General features: G+C 45.0%; 1 protein-coding gene across 2 annotated transcripts in view; it reads right to left on the reverse strand.

The window, feature by feature from the left end:
• Window positions 1-16,279, reverse strand: part of LOC109925494 (sodium-dependent neutral amino acid transporter B(0)AT2-like) — a 29,177-nt gene extending 12,898 nt beyond the window's left edge. The window contains exons 1-7 of one of the 2 annotated variants that reach the window (XM_048592413.1): window positions 16,213-16,279; window positions 6,841-7,080; window positions 5,915-6,072; window positions 5,220-5,346; window positions 4,832-5,007; window positions 1,500-1,610; window positions 198-439 (exon numbers count right to left, since the gene is read on the reverse strand). In XM_048592413.1, coding sequence (XP_048448370.1) covers window positions 198-439; window positions 1,500-1,610; window positions 4,832-5,007; window positions 5,220-5,346; window positions 5,915-6,072; window positions 6,841-7,027 — 1,001 coding nt within the window. In that variant the 5' untranslated portion in view covers window positions 7,028-7,080; window positions 16,213-16,279. Of the gene's footprint in view, window positions 1-197; window positions 440-1,499; window positions 1,611-4,831; window positions 5,008-5,219; window positions 5,347-5,914; window positions 6,073-6,840; window positions 7,081-9,035; window positions 9,059-16,212 lie in introns of those variants that run through there. The other variant, XM_020525434.2, reaches the window with a different exon arrangement.
• Between the last annotated feature and the right edge of the window lie 484 nt (window positions 16,280-16,763).

Genomic DNA, 16,763 nt, shown 5'->3' on the forward strand with positions numbered 1-16,763 from the left:
ACTGGCTGTATGATAACTTCAAACATTATGTAATTTTTCAAACCTGTTAACTATATAAACTTTCAATAACACTTTAGGTAGTTAACTTTGATCCACACACAATCTATTTATTGCTATAATTAAATGCTTTTTTAACAAATTTATAAAAAGGTAACATTACTGAAAATTCTATCACTGAAAGTAAAAAGGTGCCAAACCTTGCCACACATTTCTGAGTGAGTACGTTAGCCCGGAATCCTAGCACCGCAAAAACAACTAACGTAGCAAACACAGATGTCAGGAAGTTGATGAAGGAGACAAGGAAAGCATCAAAATGGCAATTATTGGTGCGGGTATTGTAGCTGGAATAAGCAATAACACTTCCAAAGCCTAGGCCCAGGGCAAAGAACACTTGGGTAGCAGCTTGTCGCCATACTTGGGTATCGATCAAGATCTCAACCTTCAAAAGAAACCAACAACTTTAAATAGGGCATTTATGAATCTTTAAATTTAACTCAATCATAGCAAATGGAAACAGCACTTTATCTGAAATGTTGCTTCCCTCGGGAACACACGATCACTTAATTTACCTATAAAAGTGAAATTTCCACTCTGTGTGCCATGAGGCCCAAGCTCTCTGCATGGCATCTACAGCACAGCGTTAGATACAGACTAAAGCGCCCTCTACTCCTCTAAATGGAAAGTGAAGCTCCCTTGAAACCGTCCCCATCAAAACTCCCACATCAGGGACAGCACAGGGTTAGACACACAGTAAAGTTCTTTGACATGGATCTTTAAGAACTGAAAAGCTCAGGATCAAATCAGCTTGAATTGCTGTCATATTGTTAAGAAATCAGGTACAAATGCCACAAACTGTTGTCATCTTAGAATCTTGAGAGTCAAAAACAGAACTAAGCTGTTACTTGAAACAAAAACAGAAGTTGCTGGAAAAGCTCAGCAGTTTCTGATTTACAACATCTACAGTTCTTTGGGTTTTTATTAAGCTGTTATTGGGTTCAGCCTCTCAATGAAGGTTGTTTTCTGACAGTTTGGAGCCTCAGACACATTAGCTTACTATCAACACTAATTGGGGACATTGAGGGGTCAAAGGAGAATGCTCACAAGCTGTGGGGTCAATCTCAATGGGGAACAGGAATGTGAGGAACCCTGTTACTGGGTCAGACAATGCTGCCTGTGGAACTGGGCTGTAGGAATCAGCTGCCTGTAGGTTTTGGTCCCAATTCATCCGTGGTTCTCAGTCAGGATAGCATTAGAAATCCTATCATTAGTTCGATGTTACTGGGCAAGGGATGGAAATATTCAGCCTTAGCTCCAGTTACACATCACACTCAGCCATCTTGGCTGGGAACCAGGTTTACTACATGAAGCAGAATATAGGCTGTGGGAGGAAAAACGGTGAATAAATTTAAGTCTGAGACCCCCGTCAAGTGGCCCGGGGCGAGGCCTCTCCTCTGGTCAGTGTTCCAGAAAAAGGCCCTCTCCATCCCTCTCAATATTACCTTAGGAGTAAACATGTAGCGAATTCCATCTATGGAACCTTCCAGAAGGAGACCTCGAATGAGGAAACAGAAAAGCACCACGTATGGGAAGATGGAGCTGAAGTACATCACCTGCAAGGGAAATCATGGCGATCATGTTACTGTAACCCTCTGCTGAACATAAGCAAAAACTCCGGTAACTGTATGCAAATGTCTGTCTGAGGAAAGTAGGAATGCAAACAGGCCATTCAGCCTACCCTGAACTCCATTCATTCACACCTACATGGCATACTTCCACAGTGGAGGGATGCTATCATCTAACACCAGTCCCATCAGTCCCAACTCCAAGGCTCATCTCCTTTGTTTTATTCTCTCACAGGATATGGGGGTTATTGGCTGGGCCAGTATTTATTGCCCGGGCTAGTATTTATTGCCCGTCCCTTGTTGCCCTCGAGAGGGAGGTGGTGAGCTGCCTTCTTGAACTGCTGCAGTCCATGTGCTGGAAGTTCACCGACAATGCCCTTAGGGAGGGAATTCCAGGATTTTGACTCAGTGACAGTGAAGGAACGGAGATATATTTCAGGATGGTGAGGGGCTTGGAGGGGAACTTGCAGATGGTGGTGTTCCACTGTCCCTGCTGCCCTTGTCCTTCTGGATGAAGTGGTCGTGGGTTTGAAAGGTGCTGTCTAAAGACCTTTGCAGAAATTCTGCAGTGTATCTTGTAGATGGTACACATTGCTGCTACTGAGCGTCAGTGGTGGAGGTATTGGATGTTTGTGGATGTAGTGACAATCAAGTGAGCTTTGTCCTGGATGGTGTCAAGCTTCTTGAGTGTTGTTGGAGCTGCACTCGTCCAGGCAAATGGGGAGTATCCCATCACATTCCTGACTTGTGCCTTGCAGATAGTGGAAAGGCTTGGGGAGTCAGGAGGTGAGTAACTTGCTACAGTATTCTTAGTCTTTGACCTGCTCTTGTAGCCAGCATGTTTATATGGCTAGTCCTGTTCAGTTTCTGGTTATTTAGAGTATTGTGAGCAATTTTGGGCCCCAGCGGGTCCAGAGGAGGTTCACAAGAATGATCCCAGGAATGAAAAGCTTAACATATGAGAAACGTTTGAGGACTCTGGGTCTATACTCAATGGAGTTTACAGGATGAGGGGGGATTTAACTGAAACTTACAGAATACTAAATGGCCTGGACACAGTGGACGTTGGCAAGATGTTTCAATTGGCGGGGAGAGGGGTCCGGGTGGGGGCTAGGACCCGAAGGTACAGCCTTACAGTAAAGGGAAGATCCTTTAGATCTGAGATAAGGAGAAAACTTCTTCAGCCGGAGTGGTGAATCAATGGAATTCACTGCCACAGAAGGCTGTGGAGGCCAGGTCATTGAATATATTTAAGATGGAGATACATAGGTTCTTGATTGTTAAAGGGATCAAGGTTTACAGAGACAAAGCGGGAGAATGTGGCTGAGAAACTTATCATGCCATGATTGAATGGTGGAGCAGACTTGATGGGCCAAATGGCCTAATTTCTGCTCCTATGTCTAATGGTCTTATGGTAACCCCATGATGTTGATTGTGGGCTATTATTTGACCTAAGACATTTTTCAGACTATGTATTCCTTCAACTCCAAAATCACTTAGTTTTACCTCTGTTGTGTTCACCTCTGCTCTGAACTCCTCTATCACCATAATCCCATGTTGTCATCACTAGCCTCTTATTCCAATACATCATCTGCACAGCCAATAAACTCCGTTCTATCCAACAAAGACCTTTTCATATTCTGCCGTACGTTAAAGCTTACTCATCCAACACAATTGTCCTCTTAGCTTTAACTTTGTTAAGAATATGTATTGGTATTTATGGATTATACAGGGAATGTATAAGATATTGAACAGTGTCGGCACCTTCTGGATTGAAAAAGGGTTTTTACCAAAGGTTTGAAGAGAGTGAATGTGATGTCTCGGAAACAAAGTCAACACTTTAAAAGGGCTATGATCTACCTGATGATTACAGAAAATTAAATGACTGAAAAAATAGCCAAGCAAAGCCTTTAGGGAGCTAAGACATGAAATTAATGGCCTTTGAATGTTGGAAATTCTGGCTTTGGAAGAGACTATGGGGGTCCTGTGCTGATGGTTGGCCAGCAACCCTTTCTGGGCTTAGTTTTTGGTTTCACAAACTTTGAGGGTCTGAGAAAATAGGAAGAAAACCTGCAAAACAGCAGTCCAGCTGTAAGATTCTTGTTTAGTTGAAGTACTTTGCAACCTGATAAAGTTTCTGAACTTCATTATTTGAATTACTGTGAAAACCACGAAAAGTTTAACTGTGATCACTATCCAAAGAGTTGGATCCAGCTTGATTTCCATTCAAACTGAAGTCGTGTTTGGAAGATCTTTATTCAGTCAATGCTGTGAACAGTTTGATTTTGTCAGGAAGAAACCCAGTGGACTATGAGTATTCAACAAATAATGTCCTCTCTTTTCAGACCAGTGATAAAAAATATCTCTGCATTGACTGTCCTATGTGAGTGTTTGCGCTTTGGAACTAAACAGAGTTATACTTCTTAATCTGCACTACAGTGTAGATGTTAACCAGTTTGCCACTTGTTTTTAAGACTGAGCTTTGTCTTATAATTAATGGATTATCTGGAGTTCATGAAAGAAGCCTGGTGAAAATCTCTTACTCTGGGGAGGAGGAGGAGGAGGAAAGGGAAACAATTGGCCATTTTGTCATTAAATCTACACATCTAATAGTACCTTGACTGAAAGTAGTGGGATTTGAGCAGCATAGTCGCCCTGTCACAGTTGTAACAATATTTTATTCTAAATCTTTGTCTTCGTCTTCGTGTCATACTGTACTCCATTCCTACAAACACCTCCAGGCTTCACATTCCTTTCACTAGTCCAGCCTCCTGTGTATTTCATCGTCTCTCTCTGGTCCCACTATTTGCAAAGGTGTAAGTGGAACTGCCTAAGCCTCTGCATTCTGAACCTAACACAACCCTCATTTCGTCTTCATTTCCTGGAAAAGTCTCTTAAACTCCAACTCATATTCCAAGCCTTGCAAAAATAAATAAAAACCTCGTTATACTCTTCCCTCTAACTCTGCTTAAATTTTTGGAACATTTCCTCAATTAAAAGGAACTTTAGCATTGAAACTCTTTCCTCCTGTGCAGAAATATTCTCATTTTAAAAGGTGCTACTGTTTTTGAAAAGCTGGCTCTTTCTGGGCAATCCCAGGGGACAGCAGGTACACAGTGCCACAGCCTTAGGAGCTCCCTACCACAGAAGCAGTGCTAGATACTCGCAGTGAAACAGAAAATATTGAAGGGCTAAGGATTATCCATTACCTTCCCAGAGGATTTGATTCCTTTGATCATGGCGAGACACACAATAACCCAGGCAGCGAGCAGGCAACCTGTCATGGTGGCATCCAGCCCTCCACTGACACTGATAGAGTCAGTTATGTTCAAGGCCTCACGGTACCAGAAATAAGTTGTGGCGGAACTCTCCAGGCACTCAGTGACTGCAGCATGGAATAAAAACAACATATCCAGACTACTGGCCAAAATTAACAGGAGAGCGCGAGAGAACGCGCGAAAGAATGCCAGAGAGAGAGAGAGATGGGAGAAGAAGGTGCGGGTCAGGAGAAGTAGCGGGTGGAGGGAGGGGAAAAGGGGAAATGGTGTGAGGAGGTTATTTTTCAGGAAGCTTACCAGGAGTGAATGAGCTACCTACCTGCTGCTGTCTGGTTGGCGAGAGTGGGACAGGATTCCCAGGGCAGTGGATACTGGAAGGAGTGACCAAAGTAAAATAGACTCCAGCCGATGATGACATTATAATAGAGGGAGACAAGGGAACAAACCTGAGCATTGGACAAACATGGATATCAGTGACCTTACCCTGAAAACAAAGGGTTCATGTCTCACACAAAACAAGAAGAGAGTTTACCCACACACTGGGGAGGCTGTTGTGTAATGGTAATGTCATTGCACAATGTATGCAGAATCCCACGAACGTGGGTTCAAATCCCAGCACAGCCAATGGTGAAATTTGAATTCAAGAAAATAAATTGTGTTATTAAAAGTTAACTCCATACTGACCATGTAAACCCATCTGGACCATAAATGCCCTCAGGAAAGGGAAATCTGCAGTCTTTACCTGGTCTAGCCTACATGTGACTCCAAACCCATAGTAATGTGGTTAAATGGCTGAGTGAGACACAGAGATCAAAGGGCAACAAAAGCTGCCCTTGCCTATAGGAGCCTCACCCCATGAAGGAATTAAAAAAAACACCTAACCCTGCAGAGATGCAGTAATAGCCCTCCATCACTCACTCAATTGTGTAACACCCACCCCCCCAACTTCCATCCTTGATCGTCTCAGCGTCAAACCACACTCCCCAACTCCCCACACCCCAGTGCCACACTCACCACACAGCTCGCAAACCCAATCCCACAAAGCCGTGGGTTGATATGTTTCCAGACTCCAATACTGCCCTGTCGGATACTCTGTCCGGCTGCCAATTCCAGAAAAAACAATGGGATTCCCATCACCACCAGCAGGATCAGGTAAAGAAAAAGGAAAGCTCCTGGAACAATAACGATGGAAACACTAATCAAGGATTTTTCACAATACATCTGCTCACTGGAGCTCACCAACTCAAAGCCATTTGCTGGTTGAGAACATTAAAGGACTTGGAATGGAAGATGGGTAAATGGAGTGAAAGGGTTGAGCTGAATGATGGGACAAGTGAGAGAGAAGTGGCTAAATGGTCTCCTCCTGTTCCTATATGCTCAAGATCTCATAGCTGAGCGATAATTGGATTTTGTGCAATTACTACCTTGTAGCCAATAACGCAGAAACTGCCCTCAGGTCTGGCAATGGCTCAGTGAACACATGTTCCAAACTAATGAAATGCAGTCTCCAGTGTGTGAGCATGGCTGCTCTCAACAGAAGGATGAATGAGTCACTGTTGTGCACTAGGTACATGTTGACTGCCATGCTTCCTACAAATACTGACCACATCTCAAAAAGACTTGACTGACATTAATATATATCCTTTGGGACATGCGAAGGTTAAGAGTGCTGTTAGTTCTTCTTACTGGGTGTGTCTGTCAGCTTTGGTTTATGTGATTTCTTTTGGTGATGCCCCAGTAGAGGGCTGCCTGTTGGCTTGGAGTTTAGTTCAGGGTAATACTATCTGGGGAGCAGGATCAGGCTGCACTGCCTTCCATATATAACAACTTACAAACAGTCACCGCCAGAAGGTCATTCTAACAGGCACTGGGTCTGCCGGCAAGTCGACATTTTCAGAAAGAAATGTGGAATAAACCAGTAGTAAAACATAGAAGCTTACCACCCCCATTCTGATGGCACAGGTAGGGGAATCTCCAGACATTTCCCAGTCCCACAGAGAATCCCACCTGGGCGAGAATATACTGCAGCTTACTTCCCCATGTAGGTCTGGAAGGCTCATCCAGCACAAGTCCTGCATTGGACTCGGTCACGTCCACACTCTGAGAGTCCGTCTTGTTCTTTTCCATCAGAGCACAGGGTGAATGTGGTGAAATGATGAGCCGTGTCCAAACAGCACTGGCTGAGGAGGCAAAAATACATGTGATCAGGGAAATCTAATATTTAAATTGCCTCATTACTGGAGTGGAAAATTCCACAAGTAACAGCCCTTCTTTCGAACAAATTAATGACTGACACGGCAGAAACATTTGTCATGACACATTAGGGAATAGTTCACATCATTTCCAAGTGGGGATTGATCCAAACTGATACTGGAGATGAAAGAGTACTGTTTAATAATTATGATTGTGGAATCAAGGATATCAAAATCACTGTCAAGGCACAGGAAGGATTAAGATCCTCAATCACCAGCAAACACCCACTGAAGCTCAAGGTCAGCGCCAAGCTGAAGGTGCAGGACCATGTGCAGCCACCAGAGGTCACTCACTGCCCACTCCCCAGCATCCTGCAACAGCTCTACTGTCTAGGCAGTGAGACTGTCATCTGCCATTCCTGTACTAATGGACTGGCTTCTCTCATCATTGGCGTAGTCACGACAGCACCCCTTCCCCCCTGAAATGAAGGGTCATCCTGTTCCTCATTGACATGATGCTGCTCACAGGCACAATGTCAGTGTTAACATTAATGCTGACCTCTAGCTTTCTCTCACCACTGCCACTCACAAACCTTACAATGTGTTTGATTTGTCACAATACCTGTCCAACGTCAAATCCTGGGCCAACCAAAACTTCTCAACTAAATTGTTGGAAGACCATGAACAGTTGTCTTCAGAAACTCTATTCTCTAAGCAATTACCCCATACCCTCCTCTGGCCACTGTCCAGACTAAACTGGACTCTTTTACAACTTGGTAGCCATGTTCACACCATCACTAAGATCACCTATTTCCATCTCACACTGTCGCTATTCCTCTCTTAGCTGATCTGTTGCTGAAACATTCACCCATGCCTTTATAATCAAGAGATATCATTATTCCAGTTACAACCTGGTCACGCTCCATGCCCTGACCTGCATAGACTTAAGATCAGGCCAGATTCTACTGCCCAGCATGAACCAGTCTGAGCTACACATTACTTACTGACATATTGCTGATTGACGTATTGAGCATTTCAATTTTAAATCAGAGCATACCTGGTGGCTATTCTTTGGAAGCCAGGGCTACAAGCTCCTGAAATCTCTCCCTGTACCTCTCCACCTCAACTTTCTCAAATAAGAAACAGCTTGAACTGATCACTTGGAAACTCCTCAGCCTGGGTGCTATCCGCACCCCCCACCCCCACACCCTGTCTGGGTGGTGTCTGCCCCCTTGCACCCCCCAACCCCTGCCCCTGCAGTTTCCGCCCACCTGCTGGGGTCTCCGAGATTCTTATTTTTCCTCCTTCTGTGGCTGTGTGATACTTTTTGTTTTATAATGTTCTGAGAATGTTAGATTATATTAAAAGATACAACATAATTACAGGTTATTTCAATGACTGTTTTCAACCTAATGGAAAAATCAATGTAGTTTGATTCAAATCTAGGGATTTAAATCTGAACAAAGGAAGCCACAAAGCTCCAAGCAGCAAGTTGACTGTCTAACAGGTATGATGGGCAATTACTATGATTTAAAGATTTGTTTTGGGAATTGGAAGTCACTGACAAGACCAGCATTCGTTGCCCATCCCTAATTGCCTTTAATCCAACCTTCTCCCACCAACACCTGTCCACTCTTCTCCTACTCCCTTCCTCAGTCAGACTCTGTCCAAAGCATACACATCCTTGGCCCTCAGTTAAATTCTCTCCCCTCCCTCAGGCAGCCTGACTCACTTGCCCTCCTTTGGACACAACTCCCCTCCCTTTCTCACTTGCATTCCCTCCACAACTCTCATTCTTTCAGACGCACCAAACACTTCCTTCGAGGCCCCAAATCCCTTTTTCTCAATCCTCTCCCTCCACACTCTCCATCAAATGTCCTAACTTCTATGTCCTCCCTTCCTCACATGCCCTCACCTTCCCTCAAAAACACTCTCCAGCTCACCTATACTCACTGCTCTGTCACCTTATTTCTGATGTAAAACTTCTGCTGTTTCATTCCTTCCTGAGGATTTACGTTGTGTGTGTGTCACTGGAGAAACTTGCAGCAAGCACCCAGGACCAGCTGTTGACACTTTCTCACAAACTAATCTCCAGAAAAGTCACATTCAACCACCTCCCCTACCATCTCGTCCAATCAGACACTGCCCCATTCCAAGCACACAAGGGCATTGTGCCAAATGCCTGAGAGATTGGAGAGACTGTTTGGCATACACAGTTCTAGAATAAAACCAAACTTGACATTAGCTGTCCTGTGACTGATGTATTCGCACGTACTGGAAGGGCAAAGCTGATCAACAATCCATCGACCAGCATCTTCTCATTTACAGCTCAATGTCAACAGGGCAAACAGAGAGCTTAGACCCCTCAGCTCTCCAACTTGAACAGGAACAAGATACTGAGTAAAGCCTCCTCTACTCTTTTAACCTGAAAGTAAAGTTTCCTTGACTCTGTCCCCATCAAACACCCCTATGGCAGGTACAGCACAGTGTTACATAGAACGTAAAGCTTCCTCTAGACAGTCCCCATCAAATACTCACAAGGCAGGGACAGCACAGGGTTAGATGCATAGTAAAGCTTTTTCTAATCTTTTACCTGAAAATAAAGCTTCCTGTACACTGCCCCAAACATTCCCAAGGCAGGTACAACTTGGTGTCAGATAGAAAAAGCTTCCTCTGTATAGTACCCATCAAACACTCCCAAGACAAGGACTGCATGGGGTTTGACATAGTGTAAAGCTCCTTCTATGCTTTGAAACTGAAAGTAAAACTCCCTTGACAATGTCCCCACCAAACACCCTCAGGACAACATGTGCTTCAATACAGAACAAAGCTCCCTCTATTCTTAAATTGAATATAATGTTTGCTCTACTCTTTTAAAGTGAAAGTAAATCTCTCTGGACTATATACACATCACACACTCCCAGGACAGGGACAGCATGGGGTTAGATACAGAGTGAAGCTTCCACTATCTAATCAAGTTGCCATAGTCTTATCAGACCATAGGGCTGCTCTCTCATTAGACAGGAGAGACTGGTGATTTAACCCGAGAGCCATCACACCTCAGGTGAGGAGGAGAGTCCATCACAGTAACCTCAGCGGGTATGGGATTAAACCCATGCTGTTGGCACACACTGCCTCACAAACCAACCATCCTGCCAACTGAACTACACCAACCCCTGCTTGCTTCTTCTGCACTGTACCTAAAGAATCCTTGGACAGGGCCAGCACAGAGTTAAATACAGAGTAAAACTCCCTCTACTCTTTTATACTGAAAATAAAGCTCCTTGATACAGTCCCCATCAATCAAACCTATGACAGGGACAGCACAGGGTTAGATACAGTGTAAAACTTCTTTTAATTGTTTGAAATGAAGTTAAAACTTCCTCTCCAGTCTCCATCAAATACTTCCAGGACAGGGACAGAGCAGGGTTAGATACAGAGTAAAACTCCTTCTACACTGTCCCCATCAAACACTCCCAGGACAGGGACAGCACGGGGTTAAATACAGAGTAAAGCTCCTTCTACACTGTCCCCATCAAATACTTCCAGGACAGGGACAGAGCAGGGTTAGATACAGAGCAAAGCTCCCTCTACACTGTCCCCCATCAAATACTCCCAGGACAGGGACAGTATGCAGATAGAAACAGTTCTCAACTCTTTGGGGTGGTACGGTGGCTCAGTGGTTAGCACTGCTGCCTATCAGCACCAAGGACCCGAGTTCAATTCCAGCCTCAGGTGACTGTCTGTGTGGAGTTTACACATTCTCCCTGTGTCTGTGTGGGTTTCCTCTGGCTACTCAAAAGTGTGCAGGTTAGGTGGATTGGCTATGCTAAAGTGCCCATAGTGGGGAATGCAGGGATAGGCTAAGGTGTGGGTGTGGGTGTGGGTGTGGGTGTGGGTGTGGGTGGAACGCTCTTTGGAGGGTCAGTGTGAACTCGATGGGCTGAATGGCCTGCCTGTAGGAATTCTATGATTCTTTCTGACTATCAATTCCTCAGTTGCTGGGTTCCTTCTCAGATATCTGTCTGTCAGACATTGTTTGCAGGGATAACAGTGAGTATTGGCAGATCAATCAAGTTCAGGATTTACAAACCAACATAATTACTAAACTTTCTGAAGAATTGAAGGTTAAAGGGATTTATCTCCCGGAGAGAGAGAGAGACACCAGGATATTGCAAAATTCACAAGAAGGGGGATAACTGACATGGACAATGAGACACACACAGCTCTGACCTACACCACCGTTGGGTGAAATCATACAACCCTGTCTCAATGGTCCTGAGCTCTACCACATGGCACTCTGGTTTGCAGGAAATGCCTTACAAATTGTCTGTTTCAGACTGCCTGGTTGGCATGAGCTATGCTTAGCCAGCCTGTGCTCACAGACAGGGTGATCCCAAGGTCAAAGATATAGGAGCCGTGAGGGGATACCAGAATTTGGGCAAAGTATATGGGGTAGTTTGGGGGGGGTTGCAGGGGTAGGGGTGTGCATGAGTATGTAACTACAACATTGGCATTGAAAAGCAGCACCACACCCAGCCGACTGGGCCCAAAAACAGCCCTGCTCTCCATTTTCTGCAAAGTGAAGGAAGGCGCTGTTGACAGTGTTATCAAGTGACATTTACTCAACCACAACCAGCTCACTGACACTCAACTTGGAGTGTGCCGGGGCAGCTCAGCCCCTGACTTCACTGGTCCATCTTTGTAAAGAGCCAAATTCCAGAGGCGACATCAGAGTGACTGCCCTAGGCGTTACTACAGCATTTGACACAGTGTGGCATCAAGGAGCCCTAGTAAAACTGGAATCAGTGGGAATCTGGCAGAGGAGGGGGAGGGAGGAGCAACATGTCCTGAACAAATAAATCAAAGAACTGATTATGCTGGAAATCATCATTAACATCCTGGGAGTTACCCGAAGTGAACTTGACTAGCTATTTACATACTGTGACTACAAGAGCAGGCCCCAAACTGGGAATTGAGGGAGTAACTCACCTCCTGACTCCCCAAAGCCTGTCCACCATCTACAAGGCACAAGTCAGGAGTGTGATGGAATATTCCCCACTTGCCCGGATGAGTACAGCAGCAACATTCAAGAAGCTTGACACCATCCAGAACAAAGCAACCCGCTTGACTATCAAATAAAAACCGAAAGAACTGCGGATGCTGTAAACATAAGCAGCTGGAAAAACTCAGCAGGTCTGGCAGCGTCTGTGAAGAAAAATCAGAGTTAACATTTCAGGTCCGGTGACCGTTTCTCAGAATGCTCGATCATCACCCCATCCACCATCCACTATCTTCAACGTTCACTCCCTTCACAACCAACACTTAGGAGAAGCAGTGAGTACTTTCCAGAAGATGCACTGTAATAACTCGCCAAGGCTCCTGAGACAGCACCTTCCAGACCCATGATCTGTACCACCGCAAGGGCAACGGCAGGTGGGACATGGGAACCTGCAAGTACCTTTCTAAATCATACACAATACCAACTTGGAAATATATCACCATTCCTCCAGTGCCACTGGACCAACCAAGATCCTGGAATTCCATAACGGCACTCTGGGTATTTCCACATTAAACAGACTGCAGCAGTTCATGAAAGCAGCTCACCACCACCACCTTCTCCGGGGCAATTAGGGATAAGCAATAATGCTGGCCTTGATAGTGTTACTCACATTCCATGAATGACTAAAAATAAAGATGTTGGAACCTTATCCAGAATCTCAGCACTCACTGTTCAATCTGGTTAACAATTACTCACCCCAGCTCTTATGAGTGCAAGAGCAGTCAAGTGCTCCTGTTAATTATTTAGTGGAGTGAAATTTATCGCAGAATTGCAATTCAGAGTCATTCAAATCATTCACCCAGCAAATAACAAGGACTAGGTCTGGGTTACAGGGGCAGAGGAGAGTGATAAGCAGCTGGGATAAGGATATGGAGAGGCGAGTCCAGGTTGTAAACTAAGAATGGTCAGAATTTCTTAGTTCTGAAATAAAAATGTGTAAGCAATTGAAAACGTAGCCTGTGTATAGTTTTAAGCAAGGGCCACGTAGCAAATGCTCTTATTAAAAGCAGCAAACTGTGTCAGTGTGTTTTTTGTTGCAGCATTTAATCCAAATCCAAGCACTTCCAACCGCAAACAGGTCCAACCCAGCAGCTGTGGTCTAAATCAATGCTCTAAATTTTGCCAAATTAGTGTAGAAAACTTTGTACTTTGGGGAGTTGGCTTGATGCTCACATTTCAGCTCCAGCTCCAGTCCAGGCAGTTGAGGTGAAGTCTTGCTTCCAGCTGCAATGAGTTTGAGTTGAAAACAACAAATGCTGGAGATCACAGTGGGTCAGGCAGCATCAGAGGAGCAGGAAAGTTGACGTTTCGGGTTGGGACCATTCTTCAGGAGATGTACAGTGCACGGAGAGAGAGCAGGCTAACGTTTCGTGTCTAGAGGACTCTTCATCAGAGCTGAAGTGAAGTTTAGAGGGGACAGCATTTATGTAATTGCTTGGGGGGGTTGGTGGGGAGAGTGGGTGTAGGGTGCTGCTGGAGAAAAGATGTTGAAAGTTCAGATTAAGTGAATGGAATTGAGAATGGCTGAACAATGGTGTGTCTCCTGTCAGACTTGAAAGGACAGACAGTCCCCTTGAGATGGGGGGATGGGGGGCAGGAGGAGGGAAAAGAGGATATCATAACAAGCTAAAAGAGAGGGAAGAAATGGTTCACAACTTGAAGGTGTTGAACTCAATATTGAGTCCAAAAGGCTGTAAAGTGCCTAGTGTGAAGATGAGAAGTTATTCCTCCAGTTTGTGCTGTGAATTGACTGGAACACTGCAGCATGCCGAGGACAGACATGTGTGGAGCATGTGAGCAGGACGCGGTGTTAAAATGACCGGCTTTGGGAAGGTCAGGGTCCTGTTTGCACAGACTGGAGGTGCTCCGGAAAGCGATCACCCAGTCTGTCTTTGGTTTCTCCAATGTAGAGTAGGCCACATTGGGTGCAGCGAATACAATACACAAGATTGGAGGAGGTGCAGGTGAAATGCTGCTTCAACTGGAAAGACAGTTTAGGCCCTTGGATGGTGAGCAGGGGGTAGGTGAAGGAGCAGGTGTTACACCTTCTACGGTTACATGGGAAGGTACCATGGGGAGGAGGCTGTTGTTGGTGGTTGTGGAATGGACTAGGGTGTCCCAGAGGGAACGATCCCTGCAAAACGCAGACAGGGGAAGTGAGGTGAAGACGTGTTTGGTGGTGGCATTCTGCTGGAGTTGTCTGAAATGGAGAATGATCCTTTGAATGGGGAGGCTGGTGGGATGAAAAGTGAGGACAACGGAAACCCAATCATTGTGAGTGATGGGAAGGAGAAGGGCAGAAGCACGGGTGATTGGTCAGATGTAGTTGAGGGCCCTTGTCACCCACAATGAGTGGGAAACCCCGGTCATGGAAGAGGCAAGCCCAGTCAGCAATGGTGCTTTGGAAGCTTCAGATCTGATGAAGAGTCATCTAGACTCGAAACATTAGCTTGCTCTCTCTCCATGGATGCTGCCTGACCCACTGTGATCTCCAGCGTTTGTTGTTTTCAGTACAGATTCCAGCATTGGCAGCTACAATAAGTCTGAGTTACCTCAAGCTGGCTGCTCTCGTGGAGCCCTTTGAACCATCAGTGGTTTGGCAGTGACTCACAGCTGAGGCTGGAGAAAGGGAAACATTCCTATTGCTGCGATCTTTGCTCACTAAGGTTAACGTAGTGTGAGTAAAAGAATCATTAAAAATCAGAAACTGTACAATTGTCACTTAGTTGTTGCAGGTCTCAGTGAGTTTAACTCCCATTCTAGTGATTGAACACAAAATTCGACGGTCAGCGCTGAGGGAGCGCCGCACCATCGGACGGAGGGTCAGCGCTGAGGGAGCGCCGCACCATCGGAGGTGCTGTTTTTCAGATGAAGTAAACTGACACTCCCATCTCCCTTCCAAGGGGAGGCAAAAAACAATCCTGTGGTGCTATTTTGAAAGTGGTCAGGGAATTCCTCCCAATGTCCTGCTTAATAATTATCCTAAAATTAACAAAACCAGACCCGACAATTGTTAGTGGAAGTTTAATGTGTTTAAATTGGCTGCCACGTGTATGTAGCAAAATACTTTGTTGGTTGGAAGTGCTTTCAGACACTTGGTACTTGTGAAAGCTTTTTAAACAGACCATTTAATCCATTGAGCTCAAGCTGCAGTTTTAAACTCCACCTTCATCAACATTTTCTCTGATCCTTTCTCACTCATCCTTTTCTGGCTTCTCCTTAACCACACTCTATGACAGTGAAACTCACATTCTCACCATTATCTGGGTTGACATTTCTCCTGAAATGTGATTGGATGATTTCTTGACTATGTTATATTTATGATCACCAGTTCTGATCGCTTTCACACGAAACAGCCTCAGTTTGTTGTGTTTCCTGATAATTATAATCTCACTTCTTGGATCATTCCAGTAGTTTTTCCTTGCAGTATATCCTGTAGACCAGGACTAGTCAAGAGTTCTTGCTGTGTTAATTAACCATGCTTATCTACAAATTGTGCTTAGCTTCTCTGCCCTACAATTCTATTCCACAAACAACAACAATTCCAGTGTTTTCCATGTCCTTCTATGTCTTCCCAACCTGTATTCACTATTTCTGATCATTTGTGCATTCTGCATCATCAGATCCATTGAATCCCTACAGTGTGGAAACAGGCCATTTGGCCCATCTGTTCACACCAACCCTCCGAACAGCATCCCACCCAGACCCACCCACTATCCTATCCCTGCATTTCCCACCCTAGACACTATGGGCACGTTAGTATGACCAATCCACCCTAACCTACACATCTTTGGAAGGAAACCAGAGCATCCGGAGGAAACCCATGCAGACACGGGGAGAATGTGCAAAGTCCACACAGACAGTCGCCCGAGGGTGGAATTGAACCCAGGTTCCTGGTGCTGTGAGGCAGCAGTGCTAACCACTGAGTCACCATTGCCGCCCTTATCTTTGACCACATTTGGAAATTTATTTTCTAAAAAGGTCTGGGCTTCTGTACTGTCTACCAAAATGAAGGGTATTGTCTACCTGAAACCTATTGATATTGAGATCCAATTTACCAGTATTTTTGCAGCCTGCATCAGGACTGAAGCTTGAGAATGAAGAGCTATAGTAATGAGGCAGGACATGGCTGAAAGGAAAACAGACACAACTGTCACGCAGAGAGACAGGAAGAGTTAACAGGTTAAGCAATTCACAAAATGTTCAAAAACAAACTTCTTCAAAGAGGTAAACAGCCCAAAGGGGGGAGGAGGGAGGCAGTTAGAGCATCTAACTTCAGGATCAGACTTCAGGGAAAGACAGTAAGGGTTGGGGGGGGTGTGGGAAGCAGGGCGGAGAACAGTAAGAGATTGGATGGGGCTGTGATAGAGTGAGGTAGTGAACCTTCAAAGTTTGACAGTCAGGTTATTATTATTTCATGGGATACGGGCATCACTGCTTAGGCCAGCATTTATTGCTCATCCCTAATTGTTCAGAGGGCAGTGCAGAGTCAATTTCATTTGTGGGAATGAAGTCACATGTAGGCCAGAGCAGGTAAGGATGGCAGATTTCCTTCCCCAAAAGACATTATTGAACTAGATGGATTTGTATTACAATCAACAATGTTTGA

The sequence above is a fragment of the Rhincodon typus genome, unplaced genomic scaffold (genome assembly GCF_021869965.1).
Source record: "Rhincodon typus isolate 14 unplaced genomic scaffold, sRhiTyp1.1 hic_rhity00001171, whole genome shotgun sequence".
Lineage (NCBI taxonomy): Eukaryota > Metazoa > Chordata > Chondrichthyes > Orectolobiformes > Rhincodontidae > Rhincodon > Rhincodon typus.